The 20,510-nt window shown below is 52.2% G+C and overlaps 1 protein-coding gene across 1 annotated transcript in view; it reads left to right on the top strand.

Moving 5' to 3' along the window:
* Khc (kinesin heavy chain) overlaps positions 1-20,510 on the top strand; it is a 101,984-nt gene that overhangs the window by 34,999 nt on the left and 46,475 nt on the right. The window contains exon 2 of the mRNA XM_084594853.1: positions 15,567-15,654. Coding sequence (XP_084450979.1) covers positions 15,567-15,654 — 88 coding nt within the window. The remainder of the gene's footprint in view (positions 1-15,566; positions 15,655-20,510) is intronic.

Raw genomic sequence — 20,510 nt, 5'->3', positions numbered from 1 at the left:
TTTTTTTTCTCACTTTCTTAGTGGCGTCATTAGTCTGAATCAGGTGGCGAAAATACATTTAGATCGTTTTATTTTTTATTTATTTTTTTTTTTTTCAGCATGTGTGTGTCTCGCTGCCCGACTAATGTGAACGTAGCCTGAAAAGACAGAGGGAACAGATTTTTTTTTTTTTAATCTACAGCATTTCCGTGTATAGAGTTACCTTTCGCATCCCTTAAAAAGTAGCCTCTTCTGTCGGCATAATCGCTGCTGTCGCGTCTCGTAGGGCGTCTCCCCTCTCTTCCGTACTAACGCCGTTCTTGCCACTCCACATCGCCGGGCGCGCGCGCGCGCTTGTTGCGTGTGTGTCGGTGTTGGAGGGGGGGGGGGGGGGGGGGGGGGGGTTGATTTGTGGTGCATATCAAGAGCGCTGATGGAAGGAAGACGGCCGGTAGCCGCCATTGTCCGCTGCCGTCCCGGCATCATCATCGTCATCCTCGTCGTCCGCCGTCGCGCAATCGCCCCCGTTTCCGTCGAAACAGGTTTGCAGAAAATGCCCTGCCTGATGAGCGCGCGCGCGCGTGCTCACTGCTCGCAGGCGCACGCACTCGGCCGAGAGTCCGGCAGGAAGTTGCGTAGTAGGTGGTTTCGACTTCCGGGTATGTGGCGGCCGAAGAGGTATTGCTGAGCGCCCAAGACACGGTCATTGTTACAGCGGTTTCCTTCGCTCTTGGAAAAAATAAAATCACGAGAGGAAGACCGCAACAGCTCTCTTTGGCTGGCGCAAACTCAATTGCAAATAGCGAACCGTTGGGCGTCATAACCACTCACCAAACCAGAAGGTTTGACTTGGTTTGGTTAATGAGGTATAATGTCCTAAAGCGATTCAGGCTATGATAGACGCCGTACTGGATGGCTCCGGAAACTTCTACCACCTGGAGTTCTACGTGCACTCACATCACGCAACACACGGGCGCCTTGCTTTTCGCCACCATCGAAAAGCGGCCGCCGCGTCCGTGTCCGTTATTCGATCCCGCATCCCCGGGCCGGTTTGGAAGGAGAAGTAGGCTCAACTAGCAATAATTGGCCAGTCGCCTCACAAGTTCGGTGCGTTGTTTTCTCCCTTGGGGTCGCCCGTCCCCCAAGGTTTGCTCTTAAGGTCAAGGTTTTTTTTTTTTTTTTAAATCGATATTTATTGCCTCAGGGCATCAGTAGGGTATGAGATGGATGAATGAATGGTTCTTAAGGTCGAGGATTATTTTTTTTTAATCGATATTTATTGCCTCAGGGCATCAGTAGGGTATGAGATGGATGAATGAATGGTTAAATGAATGGAAAAATGTTGGCTGATTTTATGGAGTCCAGGAGTGAACGATAATGAGGTCCCTGCGTCCAAGCGACATATGAGACAGGATTGGTTGCTGAAAGGCCAGCTATCCTCAGGTGCCGGATTCGTGCTGGTTTCTGGGCAGTCCCACAGCAAGTGGTGAATGTCGGCCTCAACATCGTTTTTACAGATCAGGCACCCTGGGCGGGGTTATAAGTGCCGGAAGTAACCTATTCCCAAGGTTTGTTCCTAAGGTTTGTTCCCACGGTTTTGCCCCAATAATTTCTTTCCTAGGATTTCCCCCGAGTGTTCAGGCTCTACCGCACGTAGCTCGATATGTTACAGTGAAACGCAAGCGTGAAGATTTCGCTCTTCTTGTAATCTTGCACAGGTAAAGGCGCTCTCCTTTCGCACAGGAAGCGAAAACAGGCCCGCCTCAATGGCAATTTACCGCCAACACCACTGGTGACGCACTTGGGGCTCAGGATCAAAATAAAGGCGGAAAATTTCAGCTAGAGAGCGTCTTAGGGCAGTTCGTAACTCTTGTAGTGTGTGTGTATGCGATGTGAGTAGACGGACCAGAGACGTAGCTGTTGAGGAATGCCTCGAGGCAGTCGTCATCCCTACACTCTTAATCTGGTTCCACATAATGCTCCAGTTAGTAGGCGGAACGTTTTTAAAACAAGGTCCGCTTATATATGTGGGGCAGTGTTCCAGATAAAAGTAAACCGTTTATGTGAAACAACGTTCCTGTTAAATTGTAAGGGTTTTATGTGGAACATACATGTCACTGGAACACCGTTCCACGTACTCCGGACGGTGTTGTTTAACCGATCTCTGACCGATCTGCGAACCCATCGCTACACCATGCCAGTGGCCTTGCTCTTTTATTAGAGCTTGGGCGAGAACATGACCAGCCCGCAGCCATTTCCCAAGACCTGAGAGCAGGCTTGCAGTAATCTGCTTGGGAATCAGAATCCGAGCTCCTTGTCACCCGGCTCGTGTCTCTCCGTCCTCACTACCCACTCAATGTCGGTGACAGAAGAGTGGTGATGCTGCAGTCTGCAGGTCCCCGACACAGCCTCTGTTCTTCAGGCGGGCGTGCTCGCAAACGCCGTAAGCACGGTCGTAATTCAATCCGGGGTGCTTTCACGACTGCTTTAGCAGCCCTTCGTGTTCCAAGAAAGCCGTGCACGTAGATCGTACGACTGGTCCATCTGATTTCGCGCGAACTTGAAGCCTCCTCATCCCCACTCCGGCCTTTTCTTCGGCTGACCTTGGGGCCGGTTCGGCACGTAGAGAGAGCCGCAACGGCCGCGTGGCGATGCCTGAGCAAGTCAGGCCGCTGTCTAGGTCCGATTTGTTATGCAGACAGGGAGAGAGAGCGCTGCCCATTAAAAGGCCGCGTACGCACTTGCCGCCGGCGCGCTCTTGAGCTTGCCCTTCGCCGGCGCGTTCCAACCTCCGAGCCATCTCCATCTTACCTTGCCCTTCACGCAGCTCCCCTCCTTTGCTTCCTTACGTATGGGCAGATAACGAGCGCAGCAGAGAGGCGGGGGTGCCGCATCGCGCGTTGCGAATAACGGAACCAGCTTAATTCGCTGCGCTCGCTATGCGCGGCGCATTCATTCATCGGTGCTGCTGATATATTGTTTCTCTTTTGCGTGTTTTTATTCCCACCGCGGCCAGTTTGGTGCGCTTCGGGGCTCCCGCGCACGAGCCCCTTTCGACGAATTGCGGCGGGGAGCTTAGGCCTTTTGTTTTTTTCCCCCGCCTAACGTTCCCCGAAGTCGGGACAACCGGTGTAATTCTATATCGGCGCCCACTGCTGGTGCAGAGGACGACCGGGTCAGGCAGCGCCCCGCGGGATGCAGTCGCGCCGCCGTGCGGTTAGGAAAGCGTGCCTCTGGCGCGTGTGTCGATGTAAATTACCGGCTTCTGGCGTGGCTTTTCTTATTTTTATTTATTTTTTTTTTTTTTTGCGCCGCCATTTCTCGCTTCCGTTGGCTGGCCGGGCGGCGACTCGTGCAGCTTGTGTCGACCGGCTGCCGTTACCCCTGTATGTTAACGCGCGCGGTGCCTTCTGAGGAAGGGCCGGGTTATTACGTGATAACTCCGCTCAGTGCTGCATTCGCCTGCTTCCTATCCTGCAGTTATGACCTTAGATGCAGTCCGTTTGAGTGGGTGCGAGGGCCTCGTTCGTTTATTACGAACGCATGCTCGGATCCAGGGCAGTATCGATTCAGCCGGCTGAAGCAGGGTAGTCACGTGCTTGCCGTACGGTGTGTGCAAAACTGTTTGATTCGAATTCGGAGCAGGTACCGCTACTTGGCATTTTTTTTTTATTCAGTGCGATCATTTGAGGTTATTTATTGTTCTTAACGAGCTCGATACGCATGTTGAAATGCAGTCGCCGTGGATTAATACAGAAAATGTTTCCATCAGAAGAGGAGCGCACGCACACGAAATTTTAGTCCAATTTTCTTTTTACTTTTTTATTCTTTGAGCATTAAGCAGCTGCGTACCACTTCCCCTTCTTTGCCGGTCTGTTCAGGACAAAGCGACTCGTCGAAGACAAGGCGGGACCTCCCGCGAAGCTCCGCGACTCGTCTCTTCTTGCGCCTGCTCGCGTGCATAAGAAGCGTGCGGGAGGACATCCGTTCTCTGGTGCGCATACGCGTGCCGGTGACGGCCACCGCGACGGGGCCTATTTCCATTCTTTTTTCCTCGTCTCCAATGCGCGTTCCGCTGCGTTGGCCGAGCGCAGTCCTTTGTCTTCCGCCGCCATGACGGCGCGGCAGCGAGAGTTCCGGTCAGCTGGCTCAGCAGCCGTCTTCTTTTCCTCTCCGCCGTCACTTCCTCCAGCAGCTTCTTTTTCTCTCGGGGTGTTGCCGTCTTTCCGCGTGCGCGGGTGGCGCTCTGGTTCTTCCTCCGCTCACGGGAATCGCCCCTCTGAGTGCGTACAGACGACAGTGCGTCATACGCCGCTGCCGCCGCCGCCACTTAGACGGGCGTTGCGTGTCGGAGCATGGTGTCATTGAACTCTGCCGCCGCCGAGCCGGTATCCGAGCCGCGGTTCGATCGCACACCGTACCTACTTCCTCGCTGGCTGTTTTGCTTCGATGAGGGTTCCCTGCTCCTGGACGATCCGCTGTTCGCCCGGTTTGTAAGGGGCGCTCCGGCTACACCGTGGTCGCAGATTGGAAAGAACGCTTCTTCTGGGTCCGCCTGCGCGACCCTACGCCTACTCGTACGTGTGCGGCCCATTGGGTCGCAAAAACGTCCAGGCGACGAATAATAATAATTGGTTCACAGGAAGGGCAAGGCGCAATATCTGTCACACTTGCTCTGTGGACACCTTAGCCGCTCCGTAAGGAAAGGGAGGAAGGTGGGAGTGAAAGTGGAAAGAGAGAAAGGGGAGTCGTAGTGGAGGGCTGCGGAGTAATTTCGACCACCTGGGGATCTTTAACGTGCCCTGGTGGCAGTTCCTGGCCCTACGGGGTTGGGACGGTGGGCCAACGCCGCTCGCGGCGGGGGCTAGCCAGCCACCGAATTTTTATCTGTTGTACATAGCCTGCGAGCAGGTTCGGAACGTTGAACCCCGCTTATTTTGTGCGATGTATTCTACATATTCGTGGTCATGTCCGCCGCATAAAAGGACCAACTTGCTGCATTCTCCTCGCGTCCGCACCGCCGGGCGGGAATCAGCAGATCCCTGAGCGGTGGCCGTGGTTGGCCTCCGAGTCAGACAGCCTCTGTGTCATGCTGGGCATCGGCTGTCAAAAAAATAAATAAATAAATAAATAAATAAATAAAAAATCTAAACCCCCTTTTCTTCGTTCCGTTTCCTGCCTTCGCGAACAACGGCCATCTACGCGCGTAATCGAGCGTGATTCCTGATGGAGCAGTCGTGAAAGACGAAGCTGCATGGCATGCATTCCGCTGCCCGCTTTGACCGGTTTGCTGCCATATATATATACGTGCTCTGTTCTGGATATCAGGTGGTTGGTTACATGCTGGTATGGTTAGAGGTCCCGCGGGACTTACGAACGCGTCCTTTTGTAGGCAAGTCCTCGGCAGCCCTGTTGAACAAAACAGCTCCCCTTTGTGGATGTATTAAAGACGCGGCCCTGTACGCGCGTGTGTGGCCAGACAGACGCAGCCAGCTCTTCCGCGTTGGTCCGGTTTTGAACGGAACAAGGGGCAGCTTTGTGCGCTCGTCCGTGGAAGGATTAAGTACTCGTATATCATCAGTCTGTGAAGAGGTCCACATCTGCGGGCTGTTCCTTGCTCCTTTCGATGCGTCATTTTAGCCCCCCCCCCCCCCCCCCCCCCATATCTCGCAGTGAGTATATGGTGCTTGCTGCCGCGTAGAATATTTGAATAACTCAGAGACGATCGAAAACTCACAAGAGTTACGCGGTGTTGGAAATAAAATTAAACCGGAAGCTCGAACCAAGTAGTCGTTGCGTCAGCTACGGCTGACACGGTACCATGACTTGGTTCTGCGTCAGGGAAAGACCCCGAAATGTTGGCTTCTCGAAAGGGGGGCGCGGCATTACGGACTCGTTTTGATCTCCTCCCGATTATACTAAGCTGCGTTCCTCTTTCCCAGGTAGTCCGACTCGCCTTTGATCAGCTTGCTTCAGGCCATCCATTGCTCTTGAGGGTGAAAAGCATTGAAATTAAAAAACAAATGTGTGCACAACTTCCGGGATGGAATTTATAGACCCGACGTCTGCAGCTCTTGCTTCTCTCTCTCTCTCTCTCTCTCTCTCTCTCTTCGTCGATGAAGCAGAGAGCATAAATGTCGGGAGTCCTTTACATCTACGCTATCTCCCCCTCTCTCTCTGTTTTTTAGAAGGGCGTTTGGCAGCTCGCAATTTGAAGCGTGGCAGTAGACAGTGATCCGAACTGCGTTAGCTTTTGTTTTTTGTCTGGTTATTTCTCTCATCTCATCCTCCTCCTCGTGGGAGATGTGCTATTATCGCGGCCTCTAAGAAGTCCTTGGGTGCGCCTGAAACCGTCCAGAGCACCCCGTCCGTCGGCAAAGCGGCTCTTTGTCCTTCCTCGCGGATGCACGCACGCGTTTTCTGATCGCATATCTGCGGCGGGAAAGGGTTGATTGCGTCTGTTCTCCTTCTCCACCTCTCCCTTACTTTCTCCTCTGTATTCTCGAGGTCCGCATTCTGTTTCGCTGCTACGAATGTAGGTGTCAGCTGCACGTGAGTTTACTCACGGGAAGGCATTGAAGAACGCGCCTTCGTCAGATACATACAGCGCGCACAAACGTGGTTCTCGTATAGTCGCGGACAGGACTTAACGACATGCGGTTGGGCAGTTCATTTTTTTATTTTTTTTTTTTAAGCATAAAGCCTTGAAGCATGAAGGGGATACGTTGTCCGTCGAAACCAATATCGGCTGTCTGCATGGGTACCGAGGAAATGCGGCGACTTCTCTTTTTTTTTTTTTTTTTTTTTTTTTTTCGCGGAGCCGCATTTCTTTAACCCCGCGTACAGGTTCTGTGACGAAACAGCCACGTATGATCACATACTATGGCAATGTAAAGAAGAACCTCCACCGGAAGATCTAGTACAAATTCCTTCTCTTGAGCGATGGGAGGCCGTTCTGGTCAGCTCGGACCCGGGCATTCAAGCCTTGGCCTCCGAGTGGGCCACTAAGGTCGCCGCCAGCCATGGACTGGAGGTCATCTAGAGCGGACCGTCTGCATCTGCATTTTGACGAAATAGTGTTTTCCAATCCAAAATCAAAACGCTTTAACTGTCCATGACATTAAGAGCACGAGCCATGGAAAGTCACCGAGTTCCTGGACTCCATGCACTGTGATTGCAACTGCGCTGTAAGCCAGCACACCTTTTTGACACTGTGAACATCCCGTGTACGAAAAATCTCAACGGATACTTATATCTAACAGCCACGAGGAAGCCGCGGGTGTCGGCCGCTTTCTGGTATAGGCGCACGCCAACCTGTCGCGAATTGCGGTCCATAAATATCGTTTAGATATGCGCCAGCCTACGTATACGTGCCGACCCATTTGCTAGCTGCCACTTTCGGGGGATATATGCGCGCGGAAGGGTGGAAATAGCTTCAGAATAATTAACAACCCCGAGCGGCTGTGTGCGCTGTTTCTCTCTTGCCGCCACCGAAATCTCCGATTCTCCATCCGGTTCGAACGACCGACCGTTCGTATCTGAGCGCTGCGAAGATGGCTTCTCTTTCAATATTTTGACTAGACGCTTTACGTGCTTTTCAATGTTCTTTATTATTATTATTATTATTATTATTATTATTATTATTATTATTATTATTATTATTATTATTATTATTATTATTATTATTATTATTATTATTATTAGCTGGCTAGTTTGTTTGTTTGTTTTTTCTTTTACAAACGCTCAGTAGTGAGTGGGAACAAAAGTAGGTCGAAGGTGGTTAAGCCCGCAGCTGAGAAAGAGCGATCCTTCTTCCCTAGAGGCCATGCACTGGATATGTCGAGGCTGGGTTAAAAAAAAAAAAATAAAATATTCCTGTCTGTTTAGCGAGCATCCGTCTTTCTCGGTGACAGTCTTAGTTGCATGGCATCGCTTGTGTTGACCGCTTTATGAGTATAGATAGCGTTTGGTGAGCACATGTTAGGAGCCGAATTTATGCGTGCCGTTTAGGTTAGCATTGCCAATGAGACTCGCAGGGGTGGCTTCGTGGGCGTGGCCTTGCCGTCGGGTGTTCCGTACAGCGCCTTCCAAGGTCTGCGCGGTTCGTGAAAGTGCGTGTCGCGCGAGTAACAGCCACGCGTTTTGCATTTGTATGGCAGTTGAGCTGTTGTGCCTCTGGGCGTACTGCAGTGCTATTTTGTCCCATCTCCCTCTCCGCTGGCCCATATACGCAGACGCTTCTGTCTCAAACTTATTGCGTTGAACGGTTTGAGTAGGTTGTTGGGGCAGCCGCCAAGGTACCGAACTGAATGATTGAATGAAAAACTTTATTCAAACAAAGGGAATTCTCCCAGCGTGGATGCGTTGTTGCGACTACTGCATGCCTCCCGAGTGCCCTGCATGGATTGACGGAGAGGCTAGCCTCGGTCGTTACGTGGCTCCAGTGGGAACGCGAAAGCACCGGGGCAAGACTGGTCCGTCAATCCAGAATTCACTTAATTGTGCGTCTTGACAGCCAATCATATGCACAGGACACGCAATTGGCATTGTTTTAGTGGCCCATGGAAACGTGCGAATGAGCGGTGTTTCGACCGAAGCCGCACGGCAGGAACAAGGTAGATATACCTTGGCAGGAATAGGACGCGGACTCCTCTTCGTCGACGCTGTGGAGCGTGGCGCGTGCACCGCAGGCAATTAAATTAGCCCGCGGCGTCGGCAAGCGACGACGCATTGGCGGAGCACGCTGAGCTCGTGCGACCATTAGCGGAGGGGCTGTCGCTAATCAGCGTCCCTTGCCCCAATAGAGAGCTGATTGATGGGTCCGGCCGCCGAAACGGTTGCGCCTGTACACGTTTATGATCAAACGAAGCCGCGGCGTGTAGCGCTCGCTGCCACATCTAGCCTTCTGCTGCGGTAGCGACGGTCGGGACCTGCCGTGGCTTCTTCCTTGAACGATCACGGTGTTTGATGAAGACGTTGCGTGCTCTGTGGGCTGCTGCGCGATGCCGTGCGTCGATATCTCGCACGCTCGCCACGCAAGTGATTGACGATGGGTCCACGCGTGTTAATTTCACTTCTCGGCCACGGTTTCCGTGTATTCTTTTTTTTTTTCTTTTTTTTTTTTTCCTCGGCTTCTCGCGACTGTGATTGCAACAGTGACTTCCTGGACGTGTACAGCGGAGGGCTGCACCTTGGGTCGGCCACGGGGGAAGTGGTGACAAAGTTCCTAGCGAGGGCTCCTGCATGGGTCCCAAGTTATCTTCTCTTGGAGCGGGGACAACCCATGGTTGAGTGCGAGAGCGTGGTAGGAATTTGTTGGCAGCCCACTTGGCATTGAAGTCCCTGCAGCCTTCGTCCAGGAAAGACTGTTCGAAAGCCATACGCTATCGCCCATAGCGTGGATAGGACGACATGCTAAAAAGCTGCTCTCTGACCCTCCAAGCAATTTCTGAGGTGCCCAGTCCCGTTTTTGTTTAGATTAAAAACTAAAAAAAAAAAAAAATCCATCTGACTAGCTTATTCGGGTCTTAAAAATGACAATTTTTCATACGACAATTTGATAATTAGTCATGCGTGTGAAGTGTAGCTTGACGGCTTTCTTGATGACCATCCCGTAGTCCACACTGTCGCTGGACTTGACCAGGGGATCACTGGCGCCCGGTCAGAAATTTCGCGGGCGAGCTCCAGCTCATTCCCAGTGATCCCCATATGGCCGGGAATTCACCGAAGAGTTACAGTGCGTCCTCTCAGGCCGTGCAAAGATGGAGTAGAAGGATTCTTTAATGGAAACCCGTAGGGGCTCCGTGAGTTCGTGTGAGTGTACGTAGGCCAAATAAAGAGGAACTGAAGATTCAATATCGTGGATGACGCCGAATAGTACTCTCTGGAGTATATGAGGGGACTCGAGAGCTACTCATCGGCTGGCGATTGTGTGAAAAACCACCGCTGCTATGTGCACCGGCGGACGATGATCGTACGCGCGTGCCGCCCTTCGAGCCCATGGGAATGGTCGGGCACAGTAGCGCAGCTCGGGCTTGTCGTTGTTTGAGCGTAACGTCTTCCTACGCGACGCGAGCAGCACGGTGCCAGCAGTCTGTAGTTGTCCACATTCTCCCAAAGGGGTCAGTCCATCCAAGAGACCGCGCGCATTGAATAAGGAACGAGCTGCCGGGCCTTTCTTCTCCGCGCTCGCTATCTCGGCGTCGGGGGGCGAAAAAGAGGGCGCCTGTTCTATTTCCGGTCTCGATGGTAGCTTGCGCTCCGCTAAGAAGGCCATCAACTCCGGGGTCCCGGCTCCTTTAAAAGGTTCCTGCCCCCGACGGCGCCTCCTGGGCTTCCGACGCCGCCCAAGCTCCGCGGGGGCAGAGAGGGCGCGTCCGCTCTGTCTCTCAACTCTTCTTCCCCTCGTGAACTTGCCCCTTTTAGAAGAAGAGCGCGTCGCCCTTTTCTGTTGGCGGTGTGTACTCTGTCTCTGCACATCCTCGCGTGCCTCTGTTGCGTGACCTTCGACGCTGCATGCTGCCGCCCCCGCTGCCGTGTTCCGCGTGAGCTCTTGTTCTTGCCCCCCTTCCCTTTCCTTCCTGCCTGCCTCGCTCCCGAGAATGCGCGTCGTCGGAAGCCCGGGAGCTGCGCGACGCTCTCTATTCGTCCTTTGCTTGGTTTGGCTTGACTGTCCCGCTGCTTGAAGTGTGCACGCGGGGAATGCCGAACCTGCGAAGCGCGCAATACGTTACCCCGCGCTTGTGTGTATGTAAGGTTTTGATGTTTATGGGTAATACCTTTTATTTTATCGCCTCAGTCCTGCGACTATTTTAGGACCGGCGCACTGGCAAGTTCCCTTCCCCTTGCCTCTTTATGCCGGAAGAGGCCTGCGGCGGGGATTTCCCCCGTTTCTGAGCTTTGTAATCTTCCGAGAAAGGGGCGAAAAAAAAGCGTTTGTTTCCTTTTGTTATAAAAGCAGCGTTCGCGTTCGTCATCGGGCGGTTATAAATAGCACGCAAATGTGCTTGTTTGACGGAGCTTCATTACTGCTGTGTAGATATAATTTGTTTTCAAATGACAGCGCCTATGGTTACGATTACTTCTCTCGCGATCATCTGTCTCGTTTATAAGCAGCGTGTTTCTTCGTTTCGAGGTTTCAACTCGAGCCACCGCAAATGTTCAGAGGTAGAGGAGCTGCGCGTTGGCGTACATATAATAAGCATCGCCATGACGGAAGCATTCTGATTGGCCCTTTCCGGCGTGCTTTCGACGCAGCGCGTTCCGTCACACGTTTCTGGACGGTGTTTTAATTCGTATGTGGGCGTATGCACCGATCACTTCTCTGCCTGCGTGCTGTGTTGCTGAGCTTTTAGCCCCGCTAGCTCTGTCAGCTGCTGTGTTCGCGGGTAATCCGCTGATTGCGCGTCGGCCTGCTGTTACCCCCTTGCCACAAAGTGTTAACGCAGTCGTCTCGCTTATGTATGCACTGCGTATAGTGCCGTGTCGGTCTCCATTACTACAGGTGCACGCTCAGCCCCCTTGTTTGTCGTCCGTTATCTCGGGTCGACCGAATGGCGGCGCGTGTACGGGCGGCTTTTAAAGACAGACCCCGCCTTTGTGAGGACATACTCGCGGAAATCCGTCCTGTTTGTTGAAAACTTTGTCTCTGTTTTAGTCTCTCTAATTAAGCGTGGCTCGTAATGAGCAAGAGCGGTGCGTTTACCGTGACGCTATCCGCTTGACCATTTATCGTCGTACTTGAAGAGCTCGGACGGTTTATTCATTTTGAGGGAAGTGAGGGTAATCGTGAGCCTTTACCGGATTACCGGGACCCATTACCCGCCCGGCTCGAACCTATGAGCATTCCGTTCCACATCGCTGCGGTCCTGCTGTTATTTGTCGGCCATGATTGGCCGCTCCCGAGCAATTTTTCCGTATCAAGTGAGGTGAAATTTTCATCCAGTCTCGTGCTGTCGCCTTCATGGGAGCTCTCTCCTTTGTTCGTGGCTCTGCAGCCTAAGACAGCAGCGATGTCGCTCGTTTTTACTGTAGCCTTCTCCGGCGCGTACTTTTCTGCGTGGATCCGACCACCTGCGGTTGGTGGGCGAGCGATCGTTCAATCAGCCGGTGTGGTTTCTCCGGGGTCGCCTTCGTCGGATGCCTGCTGGGGTGACGGCGATGCGTCGGCACCGGGCGGCGAGGAGCAGTTTGCGCGCGCTTCTCCGTCTTCCGGCATGCGCGAAAGAAGTGCGTAAACAAGGGGCTACAGGCGAAGAGCGACGGCGGCGGCATCGCTGGAAAAATCTGGGCAGGGCCCACGAGCCCTGGCTTACCCTAGCCTTTGAAATGCCGGCGATGCGCGGGTTATCGTCTTGATTGCGGGCTCTTTCTTCCTTTTATTTTTCCGGGTTGAGAAAACCTGTCCGCGCATCCCTCTTCCGGGGCGCCTTCAGAATGCTGTAGGCCCTTCGGCGCGTGGGTCTTGAAAGCGTGCGCATTATAGCAGAGGTAATACGCGCGCACTCAAACACAGGCGGCTGGTTCAGTGTGAGGAGGGGGCCTGGACGCGGCCATCGGGGGCTGGTCCTGCGCCCTTCGCCCTGAGCGCATCATGATTATGGAGCGGAAATGAAGGCAAAACCGCGTGTTTTTTGAGGTTTACCCGAGGGGTGTCAAACACTTTTATGTCATCACCGTGTGCCTAAGGCTCGATGGGTGCGCATGTTCTTATGGGACTCAGTGCCCTAACCTCTTAAAGGGCCACTGTCCAGGGAAGGCCCTTTTAAGAAAAGGAGCCCAGTGTTTCGATCAGATACCGGAGATAGTCTGTGCAAAATTCTACAGCGACACGCGCGCCGCAAAGCATCGAAAATACAATTCAAAGCTCCCTCATGCTCTCCTTTGAGAAGCCAGCTTCACCGCTCCCTGCGCTGGCCCGATGGGCCCCGATAACGACGTACGTATCGGGAACGACGTCCATTGGTCCGTCTAGCTGACTGACGGGAGAAGGATGGGTGTCTACCGCTCGCAGCGTGCTTTTCCCTCGCCACGGCCAGACTGAATCCAGCGGCGCGCGCTCCCTCGACCGTTTTTTTTTTTTTTTTTTTTTTTTTTTTTTTTTTTTTTTTTTTCGCGCTCGCGGGGAGCCACGCCCCACCTCCCGCCAAACGCCGAGGAGGAAGGGGAATTTGCATTGCGGAGGCTAGACGACCTCGGGCAGGAGAGTGAAAAACCTTTGCCAGGGAACGGAAGGAGAGAGGCAGGATAGAATCGGGTGATTGCGGTGGCTGTAACTGCGTTATTAGTTACTCTTTTCAAAAACATTTTGCGGCCTTGCGTTCCAGGGGCGAAGTCTCACAGTCACCGGGGAAGAAAATATTTTCGACCGGAGGGTGGACAGTGGGCCTTTAACAACGTATACCTTTGGCAAGCAAACGGAGCCTTTAGGTGCATGTTCTTTCTCGTTTCGGGGGATTTCCCATCGACATTTCTTGCGGCCACTTTATTTTCGTTCGATGCCATTGGCTTTATTGCTGTTAAGAGAAGGAACGGTAGTCAGAATACTACGAACGGTTCTGCAGTGCGTGACCAGGAGCACGCACAGTCGCGCGGAGCACCACAGCGCTCGCTGCCTGTCTAGTTGCGCTAACAGGAAGGCGGCCTTGCCTCGCGTTAGCACGGAATGGGAGCGCGGGCAGGTCTTTTGCGTGCGCCGCTCGTCTGGCGTGGACGACGGATAACCCGCACCTCGTGTTGCCGCCACGTTGGCGATGGGAGGAGAAAACAAAAGCAGCGGCGTTTATACGCTGTAGATGGGAAACATCCTGGTACACACACGCTGCTGCCGGCTGGGTCCCGAAGGCCGCCCTTATAGCGGTCGGGGAAATGGAGGGCACCTTGGGTACGTCATTTCTGCTTACCGCGTGCACTTTATTACGTGCAGCTTGCCGAGCCGCGTGACGGTGAAAAATGAGTAACCGTGGGAGAATGGGGGAATATACGATGTAGGCGCTTTCAAACCTTGTATAGTAATCAAGCTTCACACGGGCGCTGCCTTCGCGAAGGAATTGCCCTATACTCCGCCTGTGCCTCGATTTTCGCGCGTTTTTTTTTTTTTTTTTTTTTTTTTTTTTTTTTTTTTTTTGTTCTCGCGACATTGCGTAAACGAGGTCACCATTTCTTTGAAAAAAAAGGAAGAAGTGATTCGTCCAGAGTTTCTTGCTTCCGTCTAAGATCCTGCGCCATACAGGTGCTCTGGTTGGACTGAATAGAACAGAGCTTTACGTAACGTGTGACCTGACGATGGATGGGGAATATTCCAACCACTCTTGTGGTAGGATTTACACTGTATAAACAGGGTGGCAGCAAATGAAGAGTCTCAAAATGCAACGATCAGTCCCAGAGATCAGCAGTTCCGTTTCATTTTGAAAGAAAGTTGAATTCAGTGATCAGTTTCTCTTCGGTCCCGGGTGTTCGTTTCAGTATTCGGAAGTCTAGCGTTGTACCCGTGCGATGTTTTGTTTTCGCGGCTTGTGTTTCTGTTTAAAGTTCGCCAATTATCTGCCTGTCTCGCTGAATGAAGCCTTGTATCCCACACAGCTAGACCGTAGTGACGGTCGAGACTAGCCAGCCACCTGTGGTTTTTTATTCGTTTTGTGTGTGTATTGAAAGGGGGGGGGGGGGATGGCACTTTGGGGTTTGTACCCTTGAGTTGCGCATAGTTCGTATTCGTTTTATGAGCACTGTGCTGCTGCTGGCCGGCTCCCGATCATCAAGTCATGTTCGACGTGGGCGTGTACATACAAAGGCGTTGTCGAGAACTGTCGCATGCTAGCGACCACCGTGGTCGGTATTGCGAAGATGGCCAACGCGATTCAATGCAAGGCTCAGCGGACGTCACGCGCGACTTCACTGGCGTGCACTAGCTTCGAGGGTGCATCGTTTTCTGTATTAAAATAAGGCGCAGGGAGGAAGTTTAACCCTTCGTTGTTGTAGCTCTATGGATGGAGAAAACTTTATTCTAACCAAATGAGTTTGGGACTCGCTCTACTGTCAAGTACTCCATTTGTGATTTAAGGACATAGTTCTTAGCGCAAAGGCACGCGGTCAAATGAAAGAAGGAAGACTAGGGACGAAGCGCTGTGTTCGTCCCTAGTCTTTCTTCTTTCTTCTTTTGGCCGCGTACCTTTGCGCTGAGACCTATGTCCTTAAATCTAGAATACCAACCAGCCCAACAACTAACTCTACTCCATTTGGCTGTGCTGCCTCAAAAATTTATTGTACTCATTGTCGGTGTGTTGCGGAAGGAAAGTGCGCACGCTGTGACTACAGGGTTGTTGGTTTGCTGAGAGTGCAACGGCTGGACACCTTAGGACCGAGCTTTGTGATACCTTTGTGTGCTCTACGTCGCCCGCCTTGTCCTTTTTTTTTTTTTTTTTTCCTTCCTCTTCGTTTCATCGCCGTTCTCGAAACGGGAGAGCCTGCGAGCAGCGATGTAGAGCCGTAGGCGTGTACATTCGTTGCCGAGGTCTGCTCTCGTGTTCTTGTGCAACGCTCGTGTTGTCCGAGCAGGAGGTGACGTTTCTTTCGCCATTCTCTCCTTGCAGGGCAAGGTGTACGTGTACGACAAGGTGTTCAAGCCGAACGCCACGCAAGAAAAGGTCTACAGCGAAGCAGCCAAGGCCATCGTCAAAGGTGACCACGCTCGCTTGCCCCCGTGCATGCATGGGCGCCACGCGCGGCTTTGGTCTATTCGGGAACTCGCGCGCATTTAATTGTGGTTCGCGGTTTCTCGGTTTAGTTCAGTGGTCGGAGAGGTTCTCGCACTCTTGACACCATCAGCACGTGCGGTAAAAAAGAAAAGGTACGTTTAAAGCGGAGTAGGAGTTGCGAAGCTTCTAATTATGATAATAGCGTTGCAAAAATATTTTTGCTCACCGAACCGTGGCCGTTCTTTGTCCTCGCAGAGTCGCTTGAGGGTCGTAGCTTTCCTGTGTTCGCGGAACGCCGGAAGTGTAAGACATTGACCAAAGTAGTGGTCTTACGTATTCGATGCTTTGCGCTGCTTGGTTTTGCCGAGCGCTCCTCTCCCAAAACAAAGGACCTATGACATGCCACTTTTTTTTTTTTTTTGTCATCTTTCGCCGGTGCTATGAACTTGTCATCGCGTTATCTCACTTGTGGCGAAGCTTCGCGTTATTTTCTTTCACATTCTGTTTAACTCGGGGTTGGTTCGGCGCTGTGCTATTGACATTCTGCAACAGCCCGGGTCTGTCGGGACGGTCAGAACTCACCCCGAGGGTCTGGTGCCGGAGTTAGGACTTTATACAGCGTTTGAATCTGAAGCGGCACGAACGTGGAGGAGCGCTTCGATTTTAATCGACACGCACTTAGCTCCTCGTGCAGCTCCCTAATTAGTTCGCCCATATGCATGCATGGTGCTGCAGGTCGAGGGAGCACATTTTGTCGCTCCTGCCCATCTCACAGCAATAAGCAGCGGTTCAGCTTGTTACTCGACCCAATTAAGACGAGTGCATGGTGGTTACCACGAAGTCGCTTTAGTCTTTACTACCTCCTCTGAAATGTCGTCTACGCCGAGTATAACGACATTTTGTTTGTTTCGACAGGATTGTATCGTTCGCAGTCGTAGTTGGCAAGCATAACTTATACACGAGCAACGAAACTGCTTTGAGACGTTGGCGCTACGTCGCTGCCTTTTAACACGCCTTGCATGCTTGCGTCGCGCACTTGGGATACGCGGTTCGTCGTGCTCGTTGCAAGGACGCTGATCCGCGCTTTCGGATGAACAGGAAAATCGGCTGCAGCTGCTAGTGGCGGTTGTACTAATCGCGCATAAATGTTATATCTGGGGTTGAGGAGTCCGCTAGGCGCCGCGTTGTCTAATTTATACACCCATCTCGCATTGAGATTTTCTTAATCGAAAAGAAACAAATGTCTGTTGCTCTGCCTGTGAGTGTCTCTATTGCATTTCAGCTGTGCGGGCGCTCGTGCGGTGACTGCGAAGTAGACGTTGCCGATTACTCGTGACAGACGAGATGCAACGAGTTGATCGAGGCGGCCTTGCGAGTACTGTGTCTGCTCCAGTTTGTTGCGAGTGAAACAGAAGTCTGGTCGGTTTGTTGGTTAGTTCATAGCCCTAGAAAGGGTGCGCGAACGAGGACAAGGGCGATCGCCAAAAAGTAGGTGGTGCAGAGAAACGGCCGGCCTAATGCGTGGGGCGAGGCTGCCGGCGCGCCGCTCTTTGTCGCGTCCGTGCTCCTGCTCTTGGACGGCGTTTCTTTGAGACTCGTCTACGGTAGAGATGCTTGTGTGTACGGTATAAGACGCGAGCGAGTGGAAGCGGCGTGGCGTGTCACGATGCGGCTCAGGTGCAAGCAAGCGCCGCTGCGAGCGTCGGCGTTTGTCTTCTGGGAACCGGCGCGAATATATAGGAACTGCGGGCTTCGCGAATCTCTCTTTAGTCGTCGTCGTCGTTGCGGACGCTTTTGGCCTTCTTTACTTTTGTTTTTCTTCACCCGGTGGCTTCTGTTCTCCTATTTCCTTCTCACTTTGCGTCCGAGATGTTTGGAACTCTAAAAAAAAAAAAAAAAAAAAAAAAGTTAGCTTTTTCAATATTTTTTTTTTTTTTTTATATATCCTTGAAGGCACGAAAAAGAAATCACTGCGCATAAACATCTATTTCGTTTATGCGTTATGCATATTGAAGAAGCTCCGGTTTACGGAGCGTTGAAGAAACGAATATACTCGGGAGTCGGAATCCTGCGGGCTGTCTCGTGTTCGTTCGGGCGAAGGAGAAAAAGTTAGGAGAAAGGGGAACGGTTGAAAGAGTAGCGCCGCCTGTCCATGCCGGCGCGCGATTAACGTGCGGAAGCCACGGGGTTGAGTCTAATTGAACGTCGTGCGCTTAATGAATTGCTTTGCAACTGTAATTAATCAAACCGTTCGAACGATTTGCTAGCTGGCGGCGTCGAGTGATCAAGAACGGAAGTGGGCGCTCAATTAAGACGGCGCGGTTTCTGGTCGGCGTGGGAGTATATGTGACGAGAGCCACGAACGAGTGGAGGAGGGGGGAAGGTATGGCGCGGACGGGCAAATTAACCCTCCCCTCTTCATTCGCTGTAATTGCTTTGTCACGGATGCAATTTGCCCTGTGGGTCGTATACGGTGCGCCCGTGCAGGCAATTCATTTGGGGAGTTTTGTAGTACTCGTGGGTTCGTCTCCTCATCGGCAGCGATGGTACGGCTGCCTTACAGTACGTTTCTCCTTGCGTGTGTTTTGCATAAAGTGAACGCTTTTACTAGTTACTTGGGCTATAAAAGAACGTTGGTGGCGCGGACAGGATCGTCTGGTGGGCGTCCGCGGTCTCTTTCCGTACGCTCATTTCGGCGACTATTCCTACGTTGTCGCGTTCGATAAGCTTCCTCTCCTGAGTTAGTGACGAGGCAGTAATCTGTGTTTTGCTTTAATTTGGCTTATTTTACGAGGGCGTTTTTATGGCTTTTTTTTTTCTTTGTTCATCACCCCTTTGTGGTTGAGGCTGCTGTGTCGAGCGAGATTTGGAGGTGGTGCACGCATTCTTTAAGGTGCGAGTTCACAACTGCAGCCGGCACGAAACTGCTCGCGGGCCCCGCCGCTGTGGTGAAGTGGTTAGGGTTCTCGACTGCTGTGCCCAAGGATGTGGAATCGAATCCCGGCCGCTGCCGCTGCTTTTTGTTGGAGGCGAAAAGCAGGCGGGTAGATGAAGTGCTGTGCGACGCCAGTGTGCATTAAATAACCCCAGGTGGTCGACATTTTCGGAGCCCTCCACTACGGCGTCTGTCATAGACCGAGTCGCTTTGGGACGTTAAACCCCACAAACCAAAGAAAACAAAACGAAAGCTGCTGGCGGCCGGTAATGCGCTAATGCGGTAATGCTTAGGCAGCCTTTTTTAATTATCTTTTTTTTTTTTCATTGTTACGTGAAGAAATGGTGAGCTGTGATGTTTCATCGAGCGCAGTCCTTTCTCAATCCTTTCTTCGTGCGTGTTTGTCGTCAGCCATATATTTTTAAAGGGATGCAGTGCTTTAACTTCGGTGATAACTAACCTTTTTAGTTTTTAAATTTTAAAAATAAACACTTAAAGCTGACGAATGTAATTGTGGTAGTTGTTGCTTTTCTTTTTTTCTTTCTTAGTTTTCCTTCTCTATCGCCTTAGCGACACAGGTTTTCTTGTTTCGGTGTTTCGCGATTGCCTTCATTGTTTGCAGTCCTCGCCCGTCTTGTATCGATTGTTTGTCTCGGCCCTGTGGTCTGTTTTTCTTTTCTGCAGCTGTTTGCATGACAGCTCGGACTTGACGCTGTCTATCCTATGTGTCTTTGTTGTTGTTGTTTTTCCTGTTTTTTTTTTTTTTTTTTGTTTTTTTTTCGTCGCCTTTCGAAGCTGCATGCGCGGCTTCCAGCTGTTACAGAACTCCACGTTCTTGTATTTGCGTACGGCCCACACGTGCTTGCTTTGGTTTGCCTGTCGGAAATAGCTCTGTCGAAATGAAATCTTGCACGGCGTAATACCGTATTTGATAGCGTACTGCTGTGTGATTCCGCGGGCTACTTGGTGTCACACTTTAACGTGGCTTTATCCCAAGTGTCTGCTGCGCATGCGCCATAGCAGGTGCTCTTTCCTACTCCTCCTCATCCTCTGGCCACTGCGCATGGGGAGCAATCGTTTTCGCACACGGCCTCTGCTGTGCTAATCCATTGCGATGTGCGCGATGTCGCTATTAAATGCTCGCTGTTACGGCTGCGGTTTCGCCCGCGGGATGGCTCCCATGAGTCGTCATCGCATGGTTGTCGGTCGCTTCCTTTCCTCTGCGACAGTGTTGTATGTTAAGGGCCGCATAAGCCCGGCTGCGCGGGTGTTCCGTGCTATGCGCTCGTCTGGCTTAATGACAGTGTTCGAAGTGCGTGCGTGTGTGCTCGCATGCGCGGAGGATCGTTTCCATTCTCCAACCCGCCATCGACTTGCAGTGGCTGCGCGCTAGAGCTGTCGGCGTTTGTTGTGCGCGTGGCCGAATGCGCGCCACACGGAAGCGAATCGTGCGAGGCCTTTGACCGGAGGCGCGCGAGTTTGGCTATTGCGACACCGTCTTCGCTGCCGCCGTCGAGATAGAGAAGTAAGAGCCGCGTGGCCCTAATTGCTCGGACACTTAGCGAAGAAAAAGCTTCCAGTCGTTGCGAAAGTGCTGTGTATGCTTATTGCTTATACTGGCAGGCATTGTGTGTGTTCCGCGTGTTCTTCGGATATACGTTCGCGCTCCGTGATTTCGAAGGGTCGCATATTCTCCCCATCATCAGCTGTTTGTAGAAGACTGGGGGAAAACGCTCGCTCATCCGACTTGTGCGTTCGCGTGGCGTCGCAGATACCGTGGACGTGGAAGAGCAGAAAGGGAGGGAGGAAAAACTTAGCTGTGCGTATATACGGCGGCCTTCTTCGCCTTGCGCAGCGCGTCCGCCTTCGCTGCGGGCCCCCGCTGATGTCGCTTCTCGGCGTAG

The sequence above is a fragment of the Amblyomma maculatum genome, chromosome 2, assembly GCF_055883805.1.
Source record: "Amblyomma maculatum isolate TAMU_Amacu chromosome 2, ASM5588380v1, whole genome shotgun sequence".
Classification (NCBI taxonomy): Eukaryota; Metazoa; Arthropoda; class Arachnida; order Ixodida; family Ixodidae; genus Amblyomma; species Amblyomma maculatum.
This window is presented reverse-complemented; position numbering and strand designations above follow the sequence as displayed.